Genomic DNA, 23562 nt, shown 5'->3' on the forward strand with positions numbered 1-23562 from the left:
CATTTCAGCATTGACTGTTGATTTTCATTTCTTTAATCCCCAGACCATTTTGTCTGAATCAAAAAAAATAACATTCAGTGGGGTGAATGAGGACATTTATATTTGTAAGAGCTATTTTCTCACTCATGAAATCACAGTGAGTGAATGGCAGAGTCTTGCATTCCAGGTGGTTTTTTGTTGTTTTTGTGGTCTGTATCCGTGGGACTGTTGGGATGTTGTACTTTGTACTGCTTGTGCAGAGGAGGCTGACAGCTGGTATGTGCAAGAATATTATCTGTGGTTACCTTGATCATGAGAAATTATTGCATGGCAATTATCTGAGGAGAGGGTAATTGTGTCCTAGAGATGTCTTGTCTCATGTAATTTCTTTACAAGGAGATAGGGGTTTGAAGAGATGCAGCTTTCTTAGAGGCAGCCAAAGAGTAAAAGTGTGGAGATTAGGAGAAAGAGCTCCCAGTGAAGTAAAGATTTGGGGTTTTAGTGGGAGAAGCTTTTCCTCTGATAACGGGCCAGACAGGGTCGAAAGGAAGTGGCTGGAGGAGGAAAAACAGCCTTTGTTTTCCAGAGGAGGAGCTATGTCTGGAGCAGTTGGATTTGGAGTCTTTGGCAAAGCTTCGTGTTTCGACTGTTGAGTCTCCGGAAAGAGAAGCTCCAGCCGTGAGACCCAACAGGGCAGGATCCCCGGGAGGGCAGCAGGAGATGCTCATGGTCTAGGGGTTGTCTGCGGCATGTCAGCACCTACGTCGCAGCCCCGCAGAGCAGCTAGGCAGCCGGTCCTTCCCGTTTTCCTTGAGGGGTAAACAAGCCCAGGCTTAGGAAGTATGAAAGAAACTGTGTTAGACTTTTCTCAAAATTCTGCGTTCTTCGTAAAGATAGGCCTAAACACAGCTGTTGGAGCGTGCAGAAAGGGGAACTGTACCCAGTGGTTCAGATATTCTTGAAGACTCAGTCCCTGCTAAGCTTATTCAACACTTGAAATGGGAACCTTAACTCTTGTAGATGTGTACGTAGCAAGAAGGTAAGTTTTGCCGTGGTAAAGTATTCTTCAGGCAAAGCTCCCTGGTTTGCATTTGCGCAAATGCTGCCCATAATGAAACTTGGCGCGAGATGTAAAGTGCCTGCATGCTTACACAACGAGTGCTTCCTAGGCATGTTGACTGTTTTTTCCTTAAAATAACAAACCCAAAGGAAAGTATTTGGTTTTTACATCTTTGGTTTTTTTTTTTTTTCCAAATAATGAGTGGTGTAGGTTTGTAATGCTAACAGTATGTGATTTAGGACTCAAAGCAATGGCGTTTTAGAAGTAAACAAACATGTACAATATTATCTCTGTGCCCTTATTTATACTATTGCTCTACCAGAGAGTTACTTGATCGCTTGCTTTAACTGATTAACTTGTATTATCGTTTAGCCTTATGCTTTCTCTGGTGATACTTTCTCTGTGGTGGTTACTCAAGAGACTCTTTAGACTCTTCTGAAATAAATACTTCATAATCCTGTAAAACATCACTTGTTTAAAGGAAGCTGTTTATGTAAACAACAAGATAATGCGTGAAACTCTTGACATGTTAGCATTGAAACCAACTGTCCCCTGCATGGTTTTGTTCTTACTATGAGAAAAGCTGAAGCTAGACATCTGGTCTTCTGTGGGCGAGGGAGCTCTTTACAAGTTACGGGACTGCTTGTTCAAATGAAGTTAAAAAATATTTTGTACAGAGAAGGTGAAAAAAAATACCGAAATAGCTAGTTTCTCAACGAAGCTTATGTTTTAGAGAGCAGGCAGTCTCTCTCCTTATTCCTTATGGGGAATATGCTGGTCATTTTGATGTGTGCAGTTGCTATAGGAGCATCCTTATCAAAAACCACTTCTCTGAAAACTGATGCAGAGAGGAGCCAGGTTATTAACAGTAGCATGTAAGAACGGGTAGTGAGCAAACACACTTTGTCAGCTCAGATGCATGTATTTCTGTCAGCTACCACCACACATTGCTATTGATGCTGTCTGTAGGTTTGAGACCTAGGGGATCAGAGTTATGTGTTGGTTTAATAGTTTCTTGTCTTTGTATTGTATGAGGTTTGAATTCTAGTTCTTGAGATTTGTTTATTTTGCAAAGCTCTCTGATTCTTCTTGTCCTCCCTCTCCCCTCGTCACAGACAAATCCCTCTTTCTAGAAGGTGAAATGCAAGAAAGTACACTGCCAAGTCCAATGGCAAGTTGTAAGCAGACCTGCTTATTCATTTTGTGTCTGACCTTAGCTGCTTTTGCATGTTTTATAGGAACTGACATGCTTTCCTGCATCCCATACTCTGGCTACTCCCAAGTAAAACCTTAAAATCTTCTGAGATTATTGCATGCTTCTGTGATGATGGTATGGTCAGACTGCTAGCTGCATCTCACTCATCCTAAGCTGAGTTACTGTAGATTTTCTTCTTCTTCTTACGTCTATGAGTTTACAATGCATTTTTGTGGAAAAAATAAAAGCCCTTTTAATGTAGTCACTCTTAAGAGCAATTTTCCTCTAACAGTCATTTAGTGACACAGATGTTTTGACAAGCAGTTTTGGTAAATTAGTACCAAAAAATCTGCCAAACTTTAAATTCTTGCAGTGTGTCTCCATCTACCTTATCACTCCTATTAGCTCTGACTGCAATTGTACATGAGGAGAGGCTTTGTCAGCAACACTGCTCCGGGTAGTGCCACTGAATGAGCTTCATGCAAGGGGTGGAAGGAAGGTGAATACACAGACCTGAAGAGCTCCCAGTTGCCTGCAGTCGTCTCCACTCAACCAGCACTTTTTTTACATTACTGATCAAGTGTATTGGCTGCATCCTGTATAAATAGCCTGTCTTAGTAACCAGTTCCTCTGTGTGCTTTATTAAGCAACAAAGACTTGTGTGCTTAATATACTAAGCTGCTAGTTTTTTCAGGCTGGGGTTGCTGAGCGTGGTGTGCTCAGTAAGGGCAGGCTTCTGGCTGCAGTGTGGTTGGAGGTAGGTTTCCTGTCAGCCCTCTTGTAGCTTGATAAAACGAGTGTGATTCAAGCCACTGGTGTCTGGAAATGACAGTCCTTTCCTTTTCTGAGGTAGTACTGAATGATACTGAGACTTATCAAAAATAGGATGAAGTTTTGAAAAGGAAGGGGAGAGGAAGGGATAATCGTTCAGAGTCTGCTGCAACAGAGCTGAATCATGTCTTGACATTGGTTTTCAGGATTTCTGACTGTGACTTCCACCCCGACTTGCACATGTAACTGTCATGTGAAGATTTGACTCTTATTGACGACGTCTCGGTGTTAGAGATGACCTGCATCAGTAAAAGCCTTTTAATCCGGAAGACTTGTAGAAAGCATGAGGGACCTAGGAAAGTGTTGAATACTCTGGCAGGGTGGGAGGTGAGGCCCTTGTGACTTTGTGGGGTTAGGCATTAAGAGGTTTATGTATCTTTTACTGTCAATACATAATCTCAAGGGAATAGCTGAGCCAGTTGCCCTGGTACTTTAGAAAACTCAGTGGGATAGCAGTGTACATAATTAACAATAATGAAAGAGCAAACCAATATATGTCAGTAAAAGATGGTGCAAAATTTTCTCTATCTCAGTCCTGCAGAGACAAATCCTGTACATGTCCAAAATCAGGCTGGTGCCCTCCTACGTGCTCGTTGGGTGCCGGTGAGCACAGGTCAGGGTTGGGCAGCTGCGGAGAGCTGAGACGGGCAGCCCTGTGCTGCCGATAACCATATATCTCTGCTCGGGCACTGCCACGTGCTGCTTCCAGGCTGGGCTAGTTCTTATACATGTATGGGCTAGCCCATATCCCATACAGCACTGCTAATGACTCCCCCCCCAAGATACATGACTGCTGCAGCCACTATTTTAGCTGTGCTAACAAGGTAGTTTTTAGCTGGCTTATCCGCAGCAGCAGGGAGCTCATTGCATGTTGCCACAAAACCTGCCGGAGGAGCTCGTTATAATGACAGATCATTAGCTCCTGCTTAGATATATTCTAATAGCTGCAAAAGGGGAACACTTCTTTCCAGGAAATACATTTTTCTTTCTTCATTGTGGAGTTTCTTCTGAGCTTTCTGTGGATACTACATGTCTATAAACAAAAGTGAAGGCCCTTAAATATAATTGTAAAATGGCATTGGGTTTGTCTGGGGGGAATTATATGTGTAGAGCAGGAGTTTTGAGTTACTCTAAGAAAAGACATGAATGGCTCAAATATACTAATTGAGAAATTTGTGTTTGCACAGCAACCAAAACAATTTATTGTATGCATATGTAGCATCTTGAATTTGGTGGATGCTGGTACTACAACAGCCTGTGCAGCATATTTGCCCAGACTTCTGAAACCTTCCTACTGTTACTGTGGAAACTATAATTTCTAACTCCAGACTTGTATATCCCTGAACGCGGGGCGGGGGGGGGGTGGTGTCTGCTAATGTAAAAGGGGACAAAGTCTGCAGATGAGAAGGAAGTACTCCTGTGCAGTATGAACCCAGCTGGTGCACTGACTGTATTTGATTTACATGGTTGTGCTTGATGGGGAATTGCATGTTCAAATGGATGTAGATACTTTTATTTTAATGGTGAAACTCCAGGTAGTCATGCTATATATGAACTTATGCGCAGGAACCTAAGGAGACCTATCCTCAGAAATGGAAACTATAGAATGCAAGGGAAGAAAAATCCTTACCGAGTCATATGTTTCTGAATCATCAGGTATGTGGAGGGGAAAAAAGTGACGGTGTAGAGCCGCATCAGTTGTACTAGATGAACATTGTAGGTCCTTCCAACTGAAATATTCTATGTTTCTGTTTCATCAGACTCCCACTCTGCCCCCAACAGGCCCAGGCTGAATTGAAAACACATATAGCAATCTCCGCTCTGAATAACTTCTGCATGGCTATATAATTTCAAAGAGAAATGCTTTCAGGGTGATGATAGGTTTTGTCTACATCTGTAATGTCTCATTTGTCTTTGGATACCCAACAGCCTTCACTTTGTTTATTCAGAGATGAGCAAACATGAAGCTGAATGTACTTTTCAATGATCAATGTAAATCAACATGAAAAATGGAGATCATTATAAAATATATACACACATATATATATTTAGCAAGGTTTACTAGATTGATTGCTCCTAAACCTAAAGCTTGACTCCTGTTATGTGCAGAGAATTCACAAAGAGACAGTCATAGCCCAGGGACAGTGAAGTGTGGTCACTGATGGATAAAATAAAATTCAAGCCTGTTTGCATTTTAATGGATTGTAATCACATGAGAGTTTGGGAAGGAAAAAATAGATTTATTTTTTTATTCCCCCCCCCCATCCCCCCCATCCCCCCCCCTTATCATGTCTGATTCCTTCGGGGCTAGCAAAACAGGTACCAAGATATCATTTTCAGGTCTTGTACTGTTATTAAAAGAGGCTTTTACAAAGACAAGGAATGTGCATGATACGATCATCATTAGTCACTGAGAGCAGAACAAATAGTACTGGTCTGTAGATGTGGCAAGGAAAGCAGAGCTTAAAGTTTTTGGCAAACTAAGTAGTAAGGAGGAAATGAACAAGATGCCATGCATGGTTTTTATCGCCAGAGATTTACAAAAATAAGTTTAACATCCGTCAGGGGCTGGGGGGTAGGGTACCATCCTGCTCTAATGATGTGGAAGCAGCGCCGTCTGTCTTTAACAAACTAAAACTCTTGAAAAAGGGGAGTTGCTACTTAATCTTTCACTCTCTGATTCTGCCTCTCATCTGTTTGTCATTTCTGCTGTCTGTGACAAGATCTTCATATGTATTTTAATTGTTCTTGCTTTGTACTGCTAGTGTGGACTAGCTCTGCCTGATTCGCCACTCCCTCCTGCTGCCTCTGCCGCTGCAGCCTCATTCATGCTTTATCGGCTGCTGCTTGTTTCATCTGAAACTCGATTCCCTCTGCGATAATATTGGGTAGAATTTATCCCTCAACCCGCAGAAATAATTTTTGTTTCAGAACACCATTGCAAAGACAGCTAAGCACAGTATTTTGTGATAATACTGCCACTTAAAAAAAAAAGGGGGGGCGGGGGGTGGAGCAGAGTATATTTAAAAATGCCAAGGCATTTTATAATGGGCAGAAAATAGAGAAGCTCAAGTTTTTTTCTTTTGTTATATCACTAAGTGGATGTTTGTGTCTGTTTATACTCTGATTTCATGTGTGTTTTGAAATCTCATTGTACTCAGTGGTGGAAAATTGGCTGCTTAAGTAAAGGCATGTTAAGGACAGCTATCTACAGTAGCTGGAAGGAAATGCTTCTCAAATGTATTGTCCAAGTTGGTTCTAGTTAATAGTCTCTTGGGTACATGAACTTTCCTTACCTTCTCCACCCATCTTCTGGCAGCAAACAGAATTCTTAGTATTTTGATTTAAAAATAAATTAATTAGTAAAAATCTGTGCTGCCCCTGTAAGTTGTTTCCCAATAGGAATGAAATGAATTTCAGTAATAACTCATAGAATCAGTTGTGTGGGTTGATTATTCCTACTGAGGGGGAACCCCACAAAACAGTAACATAAAGCAAATCTCTTCAAACTGGATGAAAACTATTACATTTATATAAAGATTTCTCTCTCCCTTTCCTCCTGGTCTGGTTGGATTTACTGTTACAAAATGGAGTTGTGCAGCGGGACTGCTAATTAGATGTTATCAGGCCTGTTTCTGTAAGGTTGTGACCTACAAATTTTTGTTCAGCATTGCTGTAGGAAAGACATTTTCTCTCCACTGGTTACTTATCTTTATTGGGTTCATTTGTTCTCCTTCTAGGATTTTGGAGCTGAGCACCTGTGACTTTGCCCTTTTGATAGAAGGAGGTTTGGATTCTCTGTTGGGGCTTCATGATGTCAGTTTGCAAAACATATGGCAGGGAAAACATTTGGGAAAAAGCGTATGTTTGCACTTAGGGGATTTGTGGCATTACCACTAAGCATCAGATAAATTGGCTGAAAAGGTTTGGTCCTCACAAGCTCTATATTTTGCAGGTTTTGGGGAACATAGCAGGTGTAAGGAGGAAAAACTAAGAAGGTGTGGGCTTCTAGGGTAGAGGGTGTTTGGGGTGAGGATGTGTGTTTGCCTTTATTCTTCATGGCCTAGCCTACTGGAGAGAGAAGGAAACATATTAAGTAGAGGGAAAACCCAGTTGAAGAATACTTGAAATACTGCACCCTAGCTACAGATCCTTTTAATTAGCTAGCCCATCATCAAAGGATACATTAATCACGCTTATTTGGGTTTGCCAAAAGTATAGTAAACGTGCTCCACCTGTTTTGGTGGTATCTCAGGAGCCTTGATCTCAGCATGGCTAAGATGTCCAAACTGAGCTGGCCTACAAGAATGTGTTTCCCCTGACACAGTGTTAGCTCAGCACTTGCAATTTCTCTGCCATGGCACTGTTACTTCTTCCCATGCTGCTTCTTTCTTTCACAGTTAAGTTTCCCTCAACATCATATAGAGTAGGCAAGAAGAAAGAAATTGCCTGCTGTATTCTGAAATTTCAGAACAAAATTGAGCTTTGATTTGCAAATATTGACATCATGTGGCAATAAGAAGAGCAAAAGTACTCTGAGTCAGGAGGCTCCTGAGCCTTGATCTGAGTCAGCAACTCGGTGTCCTGCCTTGACCAAATTGGTGGTGACCTCCTTATGCTTAACCAAAGTGGATTTTTCTCCTGAAGCCAGCTTTCCCTCCCTAGAACCAGATACAATAGCTGGGTTAAATTACAAAGGGAAACTAACCTCATATAACCTTTAACTAAAGGTTAAAGGGTAGAGCTGATGAAAGAGGTATTACAGGTTGTTACCTCATTGTACTGGATTAAATGTGGGATTCCGATTATTTGCAATAAGACATCTCTTTGCATAAATCTTAATATGGCTCAGAATCCCTATTGCATTTATGTAAGATCCAGTCTCCTTCCTCTAAAGTTTTGTGTTTGAACAATCTGTAAAGGATGAAAAAAGTCCAGTCCTTTGTGTATTAGCATTGCATTACTGAGATGCATGAAGACTTTTCAGACGTTAGGGAGAAAAATGGAATGAGGAGCGTTCTGGTGCTTTTGTATGGGGTTTTGTTTTTAAGTAGGTCAAATCAACAAATTGGTGTATAATAACTGGTTCCAGGTTCATCTGAAAACATTTTGAAGATGCCAGAAGGAAGCAAGACTAGGTCTTTTTAAATAGCATGGGGAATACTGGAGGGCTTCTTTTACATTATATTTGAATCCCTTGAGGTGGTCCCTAAGTCATTTGCTTTAAGTGGTTAAAATAAGAAAGCTAAGTTTAGCCTGAATGACCTGGATAATATGCAAAAAAAATGCACATTATTGTAGTAGATTTTAGTGTCCTGTGAGCTCTCTCTTAGGCAAGGGGAAATAAATTTGTCTGTCTGAGACATCAGCGGTGGTTGGAACTCCTATAGTCTCTTTTCCCAAAAATCTATCGAGGCAAAAAAAACAACCCAAAAGAAGCCCCTAATCACTCATGTATACTCAGGCTTTAAGAAACGTTCAGATTGGAAATAGCTTAGAGTACAGCAGCAACAGGCTGTGCAGTGATGGCAGGGTGACCGAGCATTTAAAACTCCTAGGTATGGGAGAGCATCACATGAGAGCTTTGTGATTTGTATATTTATTTATTTTTAATTCTTTATTTTTCCTTTCTTCTCTCTCACCATCTAAACCACCACACACGGGGAGGGTTGGTTTTTGAGACTACAGGGGCTGTGTTTCTGTAGAGGTAGGTTTAAGGGGAGGGGAATTCAGCAACCCTGCCATTGCTCTGAGAAATTAAGTTTGTGGGCTGAGGTTGTTAAGATCAGTGACAATTAAAATATCGGTTTTCTTGAAGAAAAGCCAAAGATGAAAGCTTGTAAAAGAAAGAGCCTGCTTGGTGTAATTCAAACTGCACATGAAAGCCTGAAAGACGGTGTGTTTGTTTTTCAGTTGTTCAACTTGAACTTGTGGTCACTATCTCATCACCTTGTCTGTTCCTGTGGCTCGTTTTTGTCTCCACAGAAATGCTTCTTTACCTTTGCTCTTCCCATACCTCCCTCCTTGGCAGAAGAAAGCAAAAGGGTCTTGCTCTCTTGAAAATGGTCTGTGACAGATGAATGTCAGCTGGTTGATGCCTTCTTGGCAAGGGTGGGGGGTAAAGCTGTCTGTGAACCTTTGGTAATGGTGCTTTTGCCAAGCTCTGCGCACTGCTTGTGGTACACGTATGTTTAGCTTTGACCACAAGTACACAAGTACAATTTTTATGCACAAAAAAGGTTCAGGAACTGAGCAGTGTTTGCTTTCAAATTGTTTTGGTTGTTTGTTTTTTTTCACAGCTGCCTTGGGCCAAGGTCCTTTTTAAGTTCAGGATGCTTTTCCTCTAGTCTTCTTCCTGCACTGCTTGCAAAGAATAAAGAATTAAGAGGGAACAGCCCAGTCTGGATGCTCTGTGCTGAAGAGGCTGTAAGATGGAGATTAGGGGTTGGTGAGAGCAAGCATTACAGAGAACAGGGGAAAGGGTATAGAACTGGGTAAGAAAAGGACCATGCATAAATTAAGAGGAAAAACTGCAGATTTTTTTCTCCTATGAATAATTAACTTTTCTTCTATTCTCCATTTTCCACTTCCTAAACCTCTCACTAAAGCCTCTCCTTGCTCTGGGGAGAAGTGTCACTTGAGAATCTTCTCAGAACTTGGCAGCTATGTAATAGGGGCATGTAATCTTTTATAATCCTCTCTACAAGTTTGTAATAACCATTTCTGTTTTGAGATTCCAAAGGGTTTTGTAGGCCAAGTGGGAATTTAACTGTGAGAGAAAAATGTGCTTAATATTCAGGAGCAAAGATGAGTGGTCCTGGGCAGGGAATGAGAGCTGAATAAGAAGGAAGGAAAACCCTGCTTAGCATTGTAGGAAGGGTCACAGCAATGGCTTTGAGCAACTGCGGGTTATTTGAAATCCTAGGTATCCTGGGAACCAAATTGGTTTTTACACAGATAGCAGCTTCTGTTGTGGTGATGTCATGAGATTTACAAGGCTGCACAATGAGCTGCGTGTTTGCAGGCGCGCATGGGAGGCTGGGCTGAGCATGAAGCGCACCTGCGTGTTTTGTAAGGTCCCCACCTTGATTGGGTTGTGTTTTCTGGTTCCGCTTGTTGAGCTACGAAGTGCACAGATGATTGCATGATTTGAGGTTGCTGGCACCGATCCATTCAAGAAGGTGCTGTTGTCTCCCCATAGACACATCTTTCACACTGTCTCTTGTGAACCTGGCTGGGTACAGACCATGAGAACAGGGACAGAGAAAGAGGCACAGCCGAGGGGAGCAAGGATCAATTACCCTTTGTAAGTTTAGCAATCGGCTACGCGGCACATAAGAAGCTTAGAGGAGCTCAGCAGTGTTCAAGCTAATTGGCAGCTTTAAACTGCTATTAAGAGCTCCCACACCTTTTGCTCAAAGAAGCTACACAGTGACAGCGAGCTGGTGCAACTTTCTGCTTTATAATCAGAATTACCCTGCCAGGCCAATTTTAGCTTTATGCCTAATTTTTGCTTCTGCTGCTAGCTCCTTAGCTCTCATTTTTCAGGACTTTGCAAGAAAGCTCGAGACTGTTGGCACACTCAGCATCTGCTCACTAAACTACTCGTAAGATTTTAAGACTTGCGGTTTCTTTTTTGGAGTGACTCCATGATTTTCCCTTTTGAAAAGAAAATCTCGGTGAAACTGCTTGCATGGTTGTGGCCTAACTGAATTTGTGCTCTTGAGCTTCCACAGGATGCTCGGGTACCAGGGAACACTGAAACCTTTTAGCAAATAGTAGGGGCTGAGGGTGGTAAATGTGTTATTAGCACAGGTCTTGGGAAAGGTTTGGTTTTGAATTGCATGTGTTATGGGGAAATGAGAGGGGAAATCTTGGCGGATCTCTACCATAGTCTCAGCCTTGGTGTGAAAACTGCTGAACTTTTGATAGGCAAAGTAGTGACGTTGCAAGTACAGGGCAGATGTACTGACTCAGGACCAAGTTAAATTGGCAGAGCCCTCCGGGAGCTCAGCTGGGGGAGCGAGCCTGCTGTACCTTGCTCACTGCTGGCCGTCTCCTGTACAAACAAGCCAAATCTCTCCTAGGGAAGGAATGAAGGGGTGGGAATGATGTCAGCAATGGAGAGGAGAGACAGCAAGAGCTCATTCTTCTGGGACATGCCAAGCTTGTTGAACAGTAGCATTCTGTATTTTGTCTCCCGCTGGTTGCAAAGGAGACAGCCCTTGGCTGGCTATTAGGTGTTCACTCATCTGATGATTTAGCTCTTCCCACATAAAAATTGCTTCTTACTTTTTTTTTTTTTTTTTTAATGCAGAAAATTAGGAAATCTAAGAATCTGGCTGGTACCTCTGGTAGTGGACAAAATGTTGTGCTCACTCTTTGAGCTTTAAAGGTGAATCTTGCTTTCTGTGTGTTGAGGTGAGACTGCTGCATGTGAGAAATTCAGAGCAGAAAGGCAACCCTTCTCCCACCCCATCACAGATCTCATCAAAGCTTTCCAGCAGGTGATGGAAAAAAGCTGTGCCCTTATCTGTTTGCGAAAGAGACATACAGTCCTCATTCAGAGGAGGGCAAGAACCTCAAAACCTTACCCGTAAGCAGTGAGCAGCAGATACGTTCAGACTTCTCATCTCTAAATTTTAAGAGATTCTTTCACCCAGAGTCGGCATACTGATGGTAGGGAAATGGAAGCACACACAATGAGCATAAAAATTGCCACAGTGATATTCTTATGAGGGTGCAGGGCATGAAAACTGCACCTGACTGAACAGTTTTTACATGAATCTGTCTGTGGCTTATGAGGTTCTCCACTGGGATAATGGAAAACCAGTTTTTAGACTATGCCTGATCACTGCCAGTCAATAAAAAAGTAGTGGAAAGTTAATAGGTTAGATTGGCAAGATTGGCCTATACTAGAAAAATTAATGATCTAGTGAAGAATTTGCATTGCAGTGCCAAATGCATTGGAATCTGAGAAAGTCATGGCGCTGATCATGGCTTCTACCAGCTTCTGAAATACCATTTTCACCTACTTAAACCTTTTATGGCTTTATTCTATGCGGAATGGATTTTCCAGGTTGCATTTTGGCTGTAAGCAGTTGGCATGAGAGCTTTTGAGATCTCTGAAATCTGATGGTTTGACTAAGCTTTCTTTACCTCCTACCCATGATATTAGGTTTCCATACAAGAATTTGGTTAATCGTTGCATGCAGCTGCCAGGGGAGAGCAACTGGATTCAGCTGAATTGAGGGCTAGTAGTTGGATGTGTAATGAAGTTTGTTGAGTGCAGCTATTGAATATAACAGGAAGAATTCACACTAGATACTTACCTCTGTAATAACATCCTACATAAACAGCATGGCTGTCATCCCAAAGGATCTGCTTATGCTTTCTACACTTAAAATAACACCTACTTCACCAGAGAGATCTGTTGCTGACCACAAAAATGTAGGTACCTCTTAAGTGAAATGGAGCCGTGCCACACAGTGATTTAGAAGGGCAAGTGAGCAATACCATATCTCACAGTAGCTACAAGAAGCTTCCTAGAAAATCTACAGGCATTGCCCATGTTGTGATTTGAAATAAAATGGCAGGATTAATGGTTTTATTTCTATATTTTGTACTGGACATACCTCTAAGTGTGTTGTGATTCAGAGAAGAATTAATCAGCCCTAAATGACATGTTTTCTCCGTAGCATGTGAGTCTCTGAATTGCCACACACAGTATGTGATGAATTTTCTTTATCGTATTATACAACTAGTCATGAGCGTTGTATGTTCTGTGGTGGGACATGGTGTTTGTTGTCTGTACAGACTTGAAGGATGACTGTCCCCTCCTTCTCCCAAGTGAATTTGTGCATCACGATAGGTTTTCTTTGAACAGTTGTTTCTGATAGTGTCTGTCTGCAGTTCTGCTTGGATCAGAAACCATTGCGTATGGCTGGGAGTTGGTTTGAGAACTAAGAACTGTAAACAAAAGCTATATATATCAGCATGAGAGAAAGTGGAAGTTGTCTTGATTGTGCTTTTCCGAGCAGACCTTCAGTAACTGACCTCTGTCGTCATCTGCTCTGTGTAAGTGTTGAGACATTGTCCCTCTTTTAGCTGAGCCAGGGTTGCTCCGACGTCTGTGTCTGCTCTCAGGGCAGTGGTGCTTGAATTCTCTTCTGTTTTAAATCCAGATCCTGCCGATCTTCATCTGAGCATCACACAGCTGTCTGAAATAGTTGCATATACACACACAGCTGTATGTCACATAACTCTGCTATTGCTGTTTATTTTCACTTGCATTAGTGACTTCTTTTGCGGAAATCCTGCCTTATTACAAGATGCAGATTTAAGGGAATGGAACATGTTGAGACAGAGTGTATTTCCCTTTCTGCCATATCTTTCCCTTGAATCATGAGCTTCATCAGCTTTTAGAGATGGTATAAGTTTAGTGAAGGACTTTTAACTGCTATTTGTCTTTGAAGCTTCCTGTCAATAATAAGGCTTGTTTCAGCTTCTGTTCAACTGCTTGATGAAGGTTCAATCTGATGATTATTTGAACTGGACTGCATGCTCGTGCACAGCTGGGTAGGCTTGGGGTAGTGACAAGGTCTCAGATGACAGCACTTACCTAAAGTTCTCTGAGTCCTGTCTCTATGGTAAGTACATAAAACACGATGGAAACATTGACATTGGGCAAGTAGACCTGTTGTCAAAAGGTGTTAGGGCTTATACTAATCTCTCTTCAGGGGAAAAAAATCCTCCCTGCATACAAACTTGGCCACTACATTAGTTACTCAGCTGCTTGGCAGCTCCTCATTGGAAATACTAGGAACAGAATACAGACTCTAATAAAGTTGATGAAAATTTGGCAAGTACTTCAGTAAGCCCGTGATTTCACCATAGGAAGAGTGTGGTTCAGAAAAGGAGCTTTGACACATGCCAGGGGTGTTCTTGTCATCACTGGGATGGAGGTTTATGTCTGTGTTTTTATTGATGGTAGGTAGAGAGTGCTTTTTGGCAAGGAGACTAAAGGCATGAATTTACCTTTAATGTAGTTTTGTTGCCGTGATTTCTGCTAATTCTGTCCTTCTCACTAGCTCTGAAGAGGAGAGAAGATGCTGCTCTTCTGGTTGTAGAAGAGCTGTTGGGGACTAAATGACACTGGAACACCTGTCATCTCTTGGAAATAATTCTCTGATTCTGCCCATTGCCTGCTTTTTGGAAAGTATTCTCCACTTGAAAATGCATTTGGAATTTAAAAAAAAAGAATTGTTGCATACTTGCAATGGAAGATTCAGAAATGTTCCCATCTGATAGCACTAGTACTACTCCCTAAATACTGCAAAACTGCTGTCAGTTTTCATAAAATCACTTAGCCTTTCTGTGGGGATCAGCTTGGCACTGGCTGCTTCTTTCCTTGCTCCCTTGCCCTGCACCAGTCAACACTTCTTTTTATTGTTATGTGGTTATGGCAGAACTTTTTTTCCTTACCCCCCCCCCCCTTTTTTTTTTTTTTTTTTTTTAAATAAGCTCTGTACTTAAAGAATAATAAGGTACAAGTTGTCATTTGGCTGACAGAAAGGGAGCTTTGTGGATATTTATAACATGCCTAATGACATTTCAGAGCCCTGAGGAAAAACAACGCAGTTTCCAATCTTCAGCTATGTCGGATGTGGCAGGCGAGCAGTGATGCTCTTCTCAGTTCAGCAGGGGAGGATACACCAAGAAGGGGATTTTTTCCAAGCTGTTATTTAACTGATATTAGCATTTGAAGGCGCATAAGGCATGACCTTTAATCCTGTGTGTAGACTAACTGATCTGCTTGCTTGAATGCCTCATTGTAATGATGCAGAATGGAAAGGATTGCATCAGACCAGAGAAAGAAGTCTTATGTCACCAGAACTTGCATATTTAGGTGTGTGGCTGCATGAGCCCATCCCACATGTAACATCTGCAAACTCAGAGCTTTCAGATACACTTCCCTGATCTCTCCTCCAACTCCTGTCTGAAACTGCATTCATCGGTGAGTTACCTCCCAAAGCACAAGCCTTCCTGTACAAGCTGATGGATAGTAGGCCCGAAGTGAAAAAGGACAGCCCTGACTTTTGGTCTTTCCAGAAGTGTAAGTGGTCCTAGTTACACATGGACTTTTGCCATTCACCTCCATAGCAATTCAAACAGTGGTGGTAAATTAGTTTTATGGGGCATTAGTGGAAGAGGTCAGTGGGTTTTATTACATTCATGTGAAAAGTTGGAGCCAAGAATGTAAAATGAAAACTGAAGATGAAGAGTACCAGAAAGCAGAACAGCGTTTGTGAAGCGACTGAGTGTGTATGTGATACTGTGTAAAGTCCCAAAGAGTCTTCACTTTAAACTGGTAACATACTTCAGAGTAAGTTTTGAAGTTACAGCTGTTGTGAGAGGCTCCAAAGGGGTCAACCATGCAAAAAGGCTAGCTGAGAAATAATTAAATAGGTGGGACAAATGCACCAAAGCTACACTGCAATTTTTGTGGCAGAGAGTTTTCTTGTAACATGTATTCAGCATCCACGTAGTTTGCAAGATGGGCTTTCAGCATCAGCCTCGGGGAGAAGACTGAAGTTACAGGATCTGATACATCAGAAAACCAGCTTGCAACTGCTGCTCTTTGTTGAAGAGAGCACTTGGTCAGCTTGCAGGGGTGGTGGAGCTGTGTCCTGACGTGTTCAAAAGGATACCAATACAAACACAAAATATTAATGCTGTGGTGTTCTCTTGTGGTGATTGACAGCTCCAAACACCGAGATGGCATGTTACTGCCAGCAGCCTGTGGAAAGCTGTTCTGACATAGCCAACCCACTTGGCAGCAGAGCCATGGCTGGCCCGCAGTGCCTGATGACTCACTTAAGTCCTGGAGTTGTTATTGCAGTGGAAGAAGTTGTTCTGTTCTTTAATTCCTTTGTGCAGCCTATAGATCTGTTGGATGGTACCCTGCCAAGGCTTGTAGTTAGTAGAAATTGTAATGCAAAAGTCTTTCAGTGCTGGGCGAGTTGTGACTGTAGATTCTGCATTGGAGCTAATGGTCCAGAAGGGTTTTCTGTTGCCATGAGAAAGTCTATTAGCAGTTCAAAATGTAGTTTACTTGGTTATCACTCAGCGTAGCAGCTGGAGGCACTCTCTTGCTGCTAGCCCACGCACATGAGCAGGATGGGGCACACCTTCATCCTTTTTTCCCCTTGGTGATTTATCATGTGCTTTCATTACTCAAGAGACTAGATCCCCAGAGCTCTGGTCTTCACATTTCTGTTGAACGCTCATGCTGGGAGCCCATGGCTTCCTCCTTCTTGCTCATTTTCCCTCTGTTAGCTCGTTGCTTGTAGGTTTGTCTTGCTTAGGTGTGGGTAGGGTTCATGTGCGGCTGTTTGGGAAACCAAGGTCTAAGCAGGAGCAACAGTGGTTTTATTTTGCATCTGGTTAGGTGTTTGGTTGGACACCATGATAAATGTGAGTTGAAGTTGTGCCAAAAATCTACCTGGAGGGTTAATTTCTATAAGAGGGACAAATACGTACCTTGTGAGAGAGTCTGTTGGGCTCCAGGAGTTTGCACAAGTGCACTTTTGCATCACAGAGATTATGCTTATGCCAAAGTAGAGTTTTGGGCAATTTTTAGACACACAGCATTGCTTGTCACTCTTGGAAACCAAGCTTTGTTAGGAGAGGTAACTGTGGAGCCTGATTCTGAATCTCAGCTTCTTCCCTGAATTATCTCACCTGAAATTAAGGGAGCAAAGATGCATTTATTATTCAGAGTAGTAGGAACCATGCAGTCGTCTTCTTTTTCTTGCTTAAAGGTATCAGATTGCCTGTTTCAAGCATTCTGCTGAACAATCACAAAAATCCTAATGCAACGTGAGATTGAACTAGGTACTGAAAGCCATTTTTCAAGTTAATTCTCCAGCTTCAGAAGTTGACATGTTCCGTTCAATGCGGAGGCAAAGGTGCTTATACGCAGGAAAAGAGCGTGAAGATGTTGCAGCTTTTTTAATAATTAGGTGGGATTTGGCATACACAGGGTCTGCAAGGAGTGAAGTCAATTGGAGGGGTTCATTACTCAACGTTTAATGCTTGTGTTTGGACTTGCACTGTTCCTTGCAGCTGGGAAGGTGCTGGGTGTTTGAGGATTCGCTGGCCTCTAGTGGTGAAGCTGGGTAGAAGCTACAAGAAGCATCTGTGCTTAGCTCTGTGCAAGCACTGGGTTATTAGTATGTGTACTAAAAGGAAGCTAACGTTACAAAACACTTTGGTTTTAAATGATCATTTTGCCTCATGGTCTCCTGAAACAGCTGAAGGAGGTCCTGGACTCCTATGCAGCAAGCCCCTGATGCAGTTTCTATTTTAGACCCCTTAGAGGTAGTTCAGGGACTTCAGGAATCTACAGTGTATACATTGAGAATGGCTGATTTTTTTGCAGGTAAAGTTGTATAAAACTAGAGTGCAAGGTAAACCCAAAACTTAATGTTATAAAGCAATGAGAACTTACTCTCAAAACTTTAGAAAGAGATGACTTGAAACTTTTCTAAGTTTGTATAAATTGGGCTACCCATGGCTCTGTTGTGTACATCCCTTTTTCTATTATTCATATAGCATTTCTGTCTCCTGTAGAGAGATTTTTGTAAGTTGACTGCACACTTAATTCCCAGGGCAGCCTTCTTTGCACCCAGTCTTCTTATAGCACTGACAGAGTACCTTGCTGCTCCACGGCTTTCTCTGCTTTTGAGCTTAGCTGCTTGGCAGCGAAGTCTGTCTGCTGCACTTGTTCGTGTGCTTTCCTTTCCAAGTCTCGGAGAAAAACTTAGTAGTAAAAGGCACAATGTGATATGTAGCTCAAGCCTGAGAGACTTAAGGGAAATTGATTTTAAAATAAATTTTAAAAGATCAGCACTGGGAGCCAAACAAGTTGGATTTTGGTTTGGTTTTGGGTTTGTTTGGTTGGATGTTTTTTTTGTTTGAGTTTTGGCACTATAGTGGCTGTGGCTAAATGAAAATGCTGGAAGACTCCTATTTGTCACAATTTAATCAAATAGCATCCCTACCAAAAGATGATAGTAAGCCCTTCTCCATTAAATGCCCATCCCTTTGAATTTTTCCCTCCCTTCTTAAAGCCTGCCTTCCTTGGTCCACATCTTCCTTCCTATGTCTTTCTATCCTTAGTCTCAAATAATCTAGTTTATTAAGATTTAAGGTACATTCAGGGCCCTACCCATTTAACCACGTTTTTGAGAAGGGAGTGGAGGGAAGATGAAGTTTGCATAGAGCTTTTGGTCTTTTCTTTTAATTATATTTCACTCTTTGACGAAGACATTTATATTCATCTTGGGTATTGCCATTTTTGTAAGTCATGCTATAGATAAATAAGTATTCATAGTGTATATGTAGCGTTCCACATGGGTGCATCCCAGGATTAGCATTTTGTCTTTTAATATCCTGAAACAGGCCCTGCTAAGTACAGATTGCAGTTTTGGTTCACATCTAGCTGCAGAACAGCAAAAGCAAAGAAGGTGGTTAATGACACATGCTAATCATTCTGGTGTCATGGTTTTCTCTTTGCAGATGTGAAAGGGCCACCAACACACAGACTGTCCTGCGGCCAGTCTCCCTACACTGAAACGACAACATGGGAGAGGAAATACTGCATCCTGACGGACAGCCAGCTGGTGCTGCTCAACAGGGAAAAAGAGGTGAGAGAAGCTCACGTTGGCCACTCAGGATTTACCTTTTGGCCTTTAGTGGTAAAACAGGAAGGCAGCTTTTTTCATCTCCCCTTTATTTTGTTCACAAGTTTAATGAAATGTGTGAAAGGCGGGGGCGGGGGGGGAAGGGGAGCTAACCTATTCTGCGTATGGATGGCATGGCACGCACAGTTATAATCCTGCTGGCCCAGATGCCAGTTGCATGGAAGAGGTGACAGCAAACTGTGTGCATCCAAAACTCCCTCTTGGAGTTTTACAGCCTGCATTTAAGTCTGCCACTACATCTTCCGATGTTATTGCTGCTTTTAATGGTAGTTAAAGCCACCACAGCTATGTAAACCTACCTCCTCATGTCAGTGCAGACATAAAGGTAGGGAAAAGTGCAGTAAAGGTGGGGGAAAAGGGGTTTTTTTGTGTCTGTATGGGAGCGCTGGGCACAGGACGTGTGTGCAACCTTCACACTGTACAATCAACCTTGCTGCAGTCACAAGGTAAGTTGTTTGAGACAGAGGTTTGCCCTCTCTTGCTAAATGCAGCAAGGAAGATTGGGTGCCCCTTGGCATGGATACTCAAAGCTATTGCAACCATCTTTGCTTTAATTATAAAATTAGTCTCTGTGTATATAGCATGTAGTACTTGGCATTGTGCCTTACCATGAAGGTAGTGTCAATATGGTAAAGAATAGGCATGTTTTAGTTGATTGAAATACTGAACAAGCAAATGCTGATAATTCCCTTCTCCTAGACTACACTACGATATGTTTTTTCTTGTGATCTTTGATGTCTATAGACTGTCACGAACACATGAGCTTTAGAAGCATTTGATAATGCTCCTGGGTTTGTTTGTTTAATTATTCTGGTGTAGATTTACCCTGCTTAAAAATAAGTATTTCAGGAGGAGCTATAAAATAGGAATGTTTTCAAATTACTAGGTTTTAACACATATAAATGCCCATGAATTTGAGTCTAATACCATGGTTTCCTACATTTGGAGAGGGCCTGAATTTTTGGGGGTTTTCTTGATTCTTTTGAAGCTTCTGTGCACGGCTGTGTACAGGCTGGGAGTATGAGACCTGTTTCTGATGTAGCACTAAATACTATTCATCTTCAGCTGTGATCAGGTTTATTTACAAGGGCTGAAATATTTCATTGCATAGGGAGTGTAGGAGAAAATGGTTTAGAGCAGGACTTGAGTTATTAGAAGGGAACAACATCAATGCTAATGCATGGGAGAGGTGATCAAACGCAGGGAAAATGGAAGGCCCATATCATGATGTTTGTTTACTATGTAGTTCTTTTTCTAGTCTGACAGGACTGTCACCTAAGGAATTAAAGTATATACTGAAGAAACTTAAGGACATGTGAGAATTATTCCTAAAACTATACTGTACCAGCACAGCTGGGCTAAAAGGATGCATCTCATTAAAGAAATGTAATTGAAAACAACACTGGTTTATATCACAAGTCATTTTCTGAAGGTGGTAATCATGCACTTATGGGTTCTTAATTTCTCCTACTGCATACAGTTAAAAGCATTTTACTGGGAGTAAGATGAGTCTTTTGCTTAGATCCTGAGGAGTAAATATGGGAAGTCTGATGTATCACTGGTGTATTAAGTCATTATATACTATGTTTAAATACACTCTTTTTTTTTTTGTCAGAAGCTGGAGAAATTCAGTATCAGGCTATACAGAGCCTGAGGTTTTAAATACAGCAGTAACCCCAAAAAATTGAGCAGCAGAGTAAATCTTTGCAGTGTGCTCTCAAAGGAGCCTGCCCGCACTATCACAATGAGAAATAACTTGTTTTGGGAAATGCTGCATGTAGATGGGCCGAGCAGACATGCCTTTGGTGCAGGTGTGACTCCACATGCTGATAATGTGATTTGTTTCAGGAGCTAGTAGCTGGAGTCAGATTTGCCATTCTGATTTTCAAGTAATTTGGGACTGCTGTTAAGTGAAAGGAAAAAGGGAACTCCTTGGAGAGTCGGTAGGAAAATAAAAGCTTGTTTAGCTTCTGAGTCTGTATACATGGCAGTGTACATAGAATCACTTGTAGAAACACGAAACATATAGGAGTAGAACAGCCAGTTAACAGAGAGACACAGAGCTGATGGTCCAGATTTGCACCTTCTTCTAATTTTTTTCTGAAATAGAAGTATCCATTGTAGCTTTCATGAGAAAGGGAAGGGGAGGCGACTTGGTTAAATTTTACTTGGCAAGTCATTCAGAGCCGAAAGAGGCTCTATGAGATGTGATCTAGAAGTAAGAGTGAACACAGGCCTAAGGCAGCAATGGGGAGAAATGCTTGGGAAGAGCATAATGATTGAAAAGTATGTAGGAGGGGAATCAAAAAAAGCCCATGGGTGGGACCACAGGTATAGGGAGCCTAAGCAAAAGACCAGGTGAATGAGGAAGAGGGAGGTTACTTAAAGAAGGTTGAAGATTATGTTTAGAGTAAAATTATTGGAAAGGTGATGCTGGAAGAGGTTTTTTATTAACCCAAAATGATGTGATAGGCAACAGGAGCTGAAGATGGAGAGGTTCCTGCTCTGAATATGGAAATTGCTGGTAGAGTGGGTAGGTCAGAATTTCTTCGGACAGCTGAAGAGGATCTTAGAAACAATGTGAGGGACAGAATGAATACCCATCAGTAAGGGGGTGGGTGTGGTGGAAGAGGGAAGAGATGTTAACAGAAGAGTGCCCTGGCAGCCGAAAGGGAGCACTCGCATCATCACAAGGCTGGTGTAATTTGAAAACTGTGAGTCTGAAGCATCTCATTTTATTCTTTGTGCATCTGCTTTGTTACTTCATGGAATAAAAATTCAAGAAGCTTAGCCTGTGTGAAATTAAAAGGGAACAGAAATGTTTGATGTTTATAATACTTTGTGAAATCATTATGCAAGTATGTATGTCAAAGCCAAAAAGTAGGAAAACATATACAAAATGCAAACAGGTAAATGAAAGATGTCTTAATTGTTTGGGGTATATTGCTAAGTTTGGTTTCTTTCAGTTAATGCTGTTAAAATAGAGCATTATGAATTGCACAGATTTTTAAGACTGAGGGAACAGTACAGAAATAAACAGAGTAGTAAGAAAACTCTTTTCTTATAACATGCCACCACTATGGAATTATTGTCAAGGCAGTTTGGATAGAGAACGTGCAAGAGAGATTTTGTGCTGTGCAAGCACAGGAGTAAGTTGGAAATCGGAGAAATTTTGAGGTACAACTTGATCCCAAAAGATCTGTAATTACTCAGACAAAAATGGTCTGATGGTATCACCTTGTGCAGTGTAGAAAAATCTTAATTACTTGACACCTTGTCAACCTCATAAAATGAAAATAGGTGAGACTGAAGAATGAAGATTATTAATGAAGGGAAGAGATTGGTGCCCAAAAAATAAGTAGAAAGGAAATGAATCCCTGTAGGGATGTGAGTGATGACTTAGCAAATAAGGAGTCATGAGTGACAGGAGATGTGCAATTACTACTACATATCATGGTGTGGTAATATCTAGCAGCATCTTCCAAGACTGGGACAACAGGTCTAGATTGATTCACTTACAAATCAGGTATTTTTTCTACGAGGAAAATAGTTCCCCACTGTCAGGAAGGTGTAGGTATTTTCATCATTTGTGAAACCTGTTCCATAGGGTAAGAGCACAGTAAAAGTGTCTGCAAAATCAGTGCCATTTAAACAGGGAAAGGGAATGAGTTAGTGTTTATGAAGAGCAGTTTCAGATAGATAATCCATTGCAGAGCACTTTCATGAGGGATGTGACAAATAGCTGCATCTGGTTTTGGGCTGCTTTTTAGTTAGTCTTTGTCTGTAACTTGGCTGCTGTCCTGCAGAATCTTCTAATTTTGTGTTCAGTTGGAAATGAAGATGAACAAAGCTTTTCACTGTGTTAGACATTTCCTTTTTCCTTCCTGCACCCAAAACCTCATCTTCCTTCTTGGATTTAGAGGTGGTTTTAATCACGGGCAAAGGATAGTAGAGACCTACATTCACTGTGACAAGATGTACTACTTATTGGTGCTGGTGACAGAGGCCAGTAGCAGGACATCTCTGATGTATTTTCCTACTCTTACATCTCCTGTGACTGACACCAATAGTGGAGGAACAGTGGTTATCCCAAGAGAAAATAGCAAAAGCAAACACTGCTGCTTGGGGGCCCCAGGGGAGGTTCTTCAGTAACACCCACTGCCATTCCCAAAAGACTTGTCACATTGGTATCTTACAGCAAATATATTTTACCTGTAAATAGGAGTTTGTCAAAGCTGAACCCAGTTGTAAGAAAAGATTTGCTTCAATTCTCAAATGACTTTAATTATTTATTTTCCAAAAGCCCAAAGAAATGTTAGTTGTCAACATGTTTAAAGTAGATTTCTCTGTCAGAATTTTAGCCAGCTTATAACTTTCTGGAGAAAGGTAGAAATTAAAATTAATTATTTAACTATTTTGTTGACATGATTCCAAACTTCCTGACTATTAGTTCAGAAGAGATTGCAAGTTCTCAAGTTTTTGTCCTGAATCAGTCTTTCCAATCTTGAAAAATCTATCTGCAATGAAGAAACCTTTTTTCCTGTCTCTTTTTTTAAAAGAGCCTAGCTCAGTTTGACTTTAAGAGGCATTAAATGCTTGTAAAGTTCTTACTCCTATTTCTTCTGAAATCTCTTCATTATCAAACTATTAGAAATCCCAAATACAGGCTTTTTATACTTAAAAAGCATGTTCAGTGGCAGGTGAGCTGTGATGCTTTTCAAGATTTTAGA

General features: G+C 41.4%; 1 protein-coding gene across 4 annotated transcripts in view; it reads left to right on the top strand.

Annotated features, from left to right (window-relative positions):
* RASAL2 (RAS protein activator like 2) overlaps window positions 1-23562 on the top strand; it is a 191257-nt gene that overhangs the window by 68083 nt on the left and 99612 nt on the right. For all 4 annotated transcript variants that reach the window (XM_049808232.1, XM_049808234.1, XM_049808235.1 and 1 more), the window contains exon 2: window positions 18648-18775. In XM_049808232.1, the coding sequence (XP_049664189.1) occupies window positions 18648-18775 (128 nt within the window). The remainder of the gene's footprint in view (window positions 1-18647; window positions 18776-23562) is intronic.

The sequence above is a fragment of the Accipiter gentilis genome, chromosome 8 (genome assembly GCF_929443795.1).
Source record: "Accipiter gentilis chromosome 8, bAccGen1.1, whole genome shotgun sequence".
NCBI lineage: Eukaryota > Metazoa > Chordata > Aves > Accipitriformes > Accipitridae > Astur > Astur gentilis.